We start from the raw sequence: 1614 nt of genomic DNA, 5'->3' as shown, positions 1-1614 counted from the left end.
GGTTCATTTGTGGGCAGAGAAGAAGGTCATATTATTCACGAATTCTATCCCAAAGTTGGACGGGGATATAAGATAATTGAAGTACCGAACAGCGTCATTTATCTTCCGGTCAACACCAAGACCATACGGAATATAACTGTGCGCGTTTTTAATCAAAATTCGGAACTAATAAATTTCGGCGGCGAAGAAGTGACAGTGAGACTACATTTACGACGAAGAAACGATGGTGTTGATTTTCATTGATAAAGCGAAAATATAAATCCCCTCCCGCAGTCTCACTAACAGACAGTCGACCTGTGAAGCTTAAACGGTTAACACGAGAAAACGTACGATTTCTGGAATCTTTAGGTTTTAAAGTCTTGCAAGAATGAGCGGGCAGATAATAAATGTTGATGCTGCGAACGCCGTATTTGATGAAACCATTACGGGTAAAGAATTTCATACTCATTACCCTTACGCGGCGTCAACATTTAATAACAGCGATGAAATAAGAATTCCTATCCAGCAACAAGATGTTTATACTCTTCCATGTGAAAGTTATTTACTCATCAACGGAAAGTATGGCGATGCTAACGGAGCCGCAGATCCTACACTAAATCTATGCAATAATTTTGGTGCGTTTCTTTTCGATGAAATCCGTTACGAAATTGCAGGACAGGAGGTGGATAGGGTGAGAAACGTGGGGATAACTTCAACGATGAAAAATGCTCTATCATTGAGAAACTACGAAAAAGATTGTATTTTCATGAACGGTTGGTCATCGGACGGTGTTGATGATATTCAACCGGCCAACGGCGTATATATTGATGGCGAATCGGCAACGTTTAAAGTATCACTTCCGCTGAAGATGCTCTTAGGCTTTTTTGAAGATTACAATAAAATACTGCTAAACGTTAAGCAGGAACTGATCCTACTTCGGGCTTCCACTAACAATAATGCTGTTGTCGTTCCAGCTGGAAAAACATTTACTTTCGGAATAACGAAAATTAGATGGAAAATTCCATATGTTAACGTATCAGATGAAAAACGATTATCGCTTCTCAGACTTGTAGATAGAGATGAGCCGATTTCGATGATGTTCCGAAAGTGAAACTTATACAAATATCCAACTCTACCTACCAGTAAAGATTTAATTTGGACAGTTAAAACAACAACGCAGGCGGAAAAACCTCATTATGTCATCATTGGATTTCAAACATTGAGAAAAGGAGACGCAACAAAAAGAGCTTCGAATTTTGATACCATTTCACTTAATAACATACGTTTATATCTGAATTCAGTATATTATCCTTATGAACATATTCAAGGAGATAACATTATATTGTACGAAATGTTTAAGAATTTCTATCCTTCCTATTATAACAGGAATGATCATGCGCCATTAATTGTTCCATCCAAGTACTATGTTATGCCGTTGATCTTTATAGATTGCTCAAAACAAAACAACACTTTGAAGACTGGCGCGGTCGATATTAAAATCGAGATACAAACTTCCGCCAACATTCCCGACAACACAACAGCCTATTGTTTGATGATAAGTGATTGCATAATGCAATATTTTTCTTTAACAGGCACAGTCAGAAGCGTTTACTAGCCAGTATAGTCAGTCAATCG

At 37.9% G+C, this 1614-nt stretch overlaps 1 protein-coding gene across 1 annotated transcript; it reads left to right on the top strand.

The window, feature by feature from the left end:
• Positions 1-367: 367 nt before the first annotated feature.
• LOC142317793 (uncharacterized) lies at positions 368-1090 on the top strand. The gene has a single exon (XM_075354342.1). It carries the CDS (start codon positions 368-370, stop codon positions 1088-1090), a length of 723 nt encoding a protein of 240 aa, XP_075210457.1.
• The last annotated feature ends 524 nt before the right edge of the window (positions 1091-1614 follow it).

Source organism: Lycorma delicatula, chromosome 1, assembly GCF_047948215.1.
Source record: "Lycorma delicatula isolate Av1 chromosome 1, ASM4794821v1, whole genome shotgun sequence".
Classification (NCBI taxonomy): Eukaryota; Metazoa; Arthropoda; class Insecta; order Hemiptera; family Fulgoridae; genus Lycorma; species Lycorma delicatula.
The sequence above is the reverse complement of the archived record's forward strand: the minus strand, read 5'-3'. Positions and strand labels throughout refer to the sequence as shown.

Bases quoted from the DNA above. Each gene is read 5' to 3' on its own strand.
- LOC142317793 (XM_075354342.1), top strand. From the start codon at position 368: ATGAGCGGGCAGATAATAAATGTTGATGCTGCGAACGCCGTATTTGAT.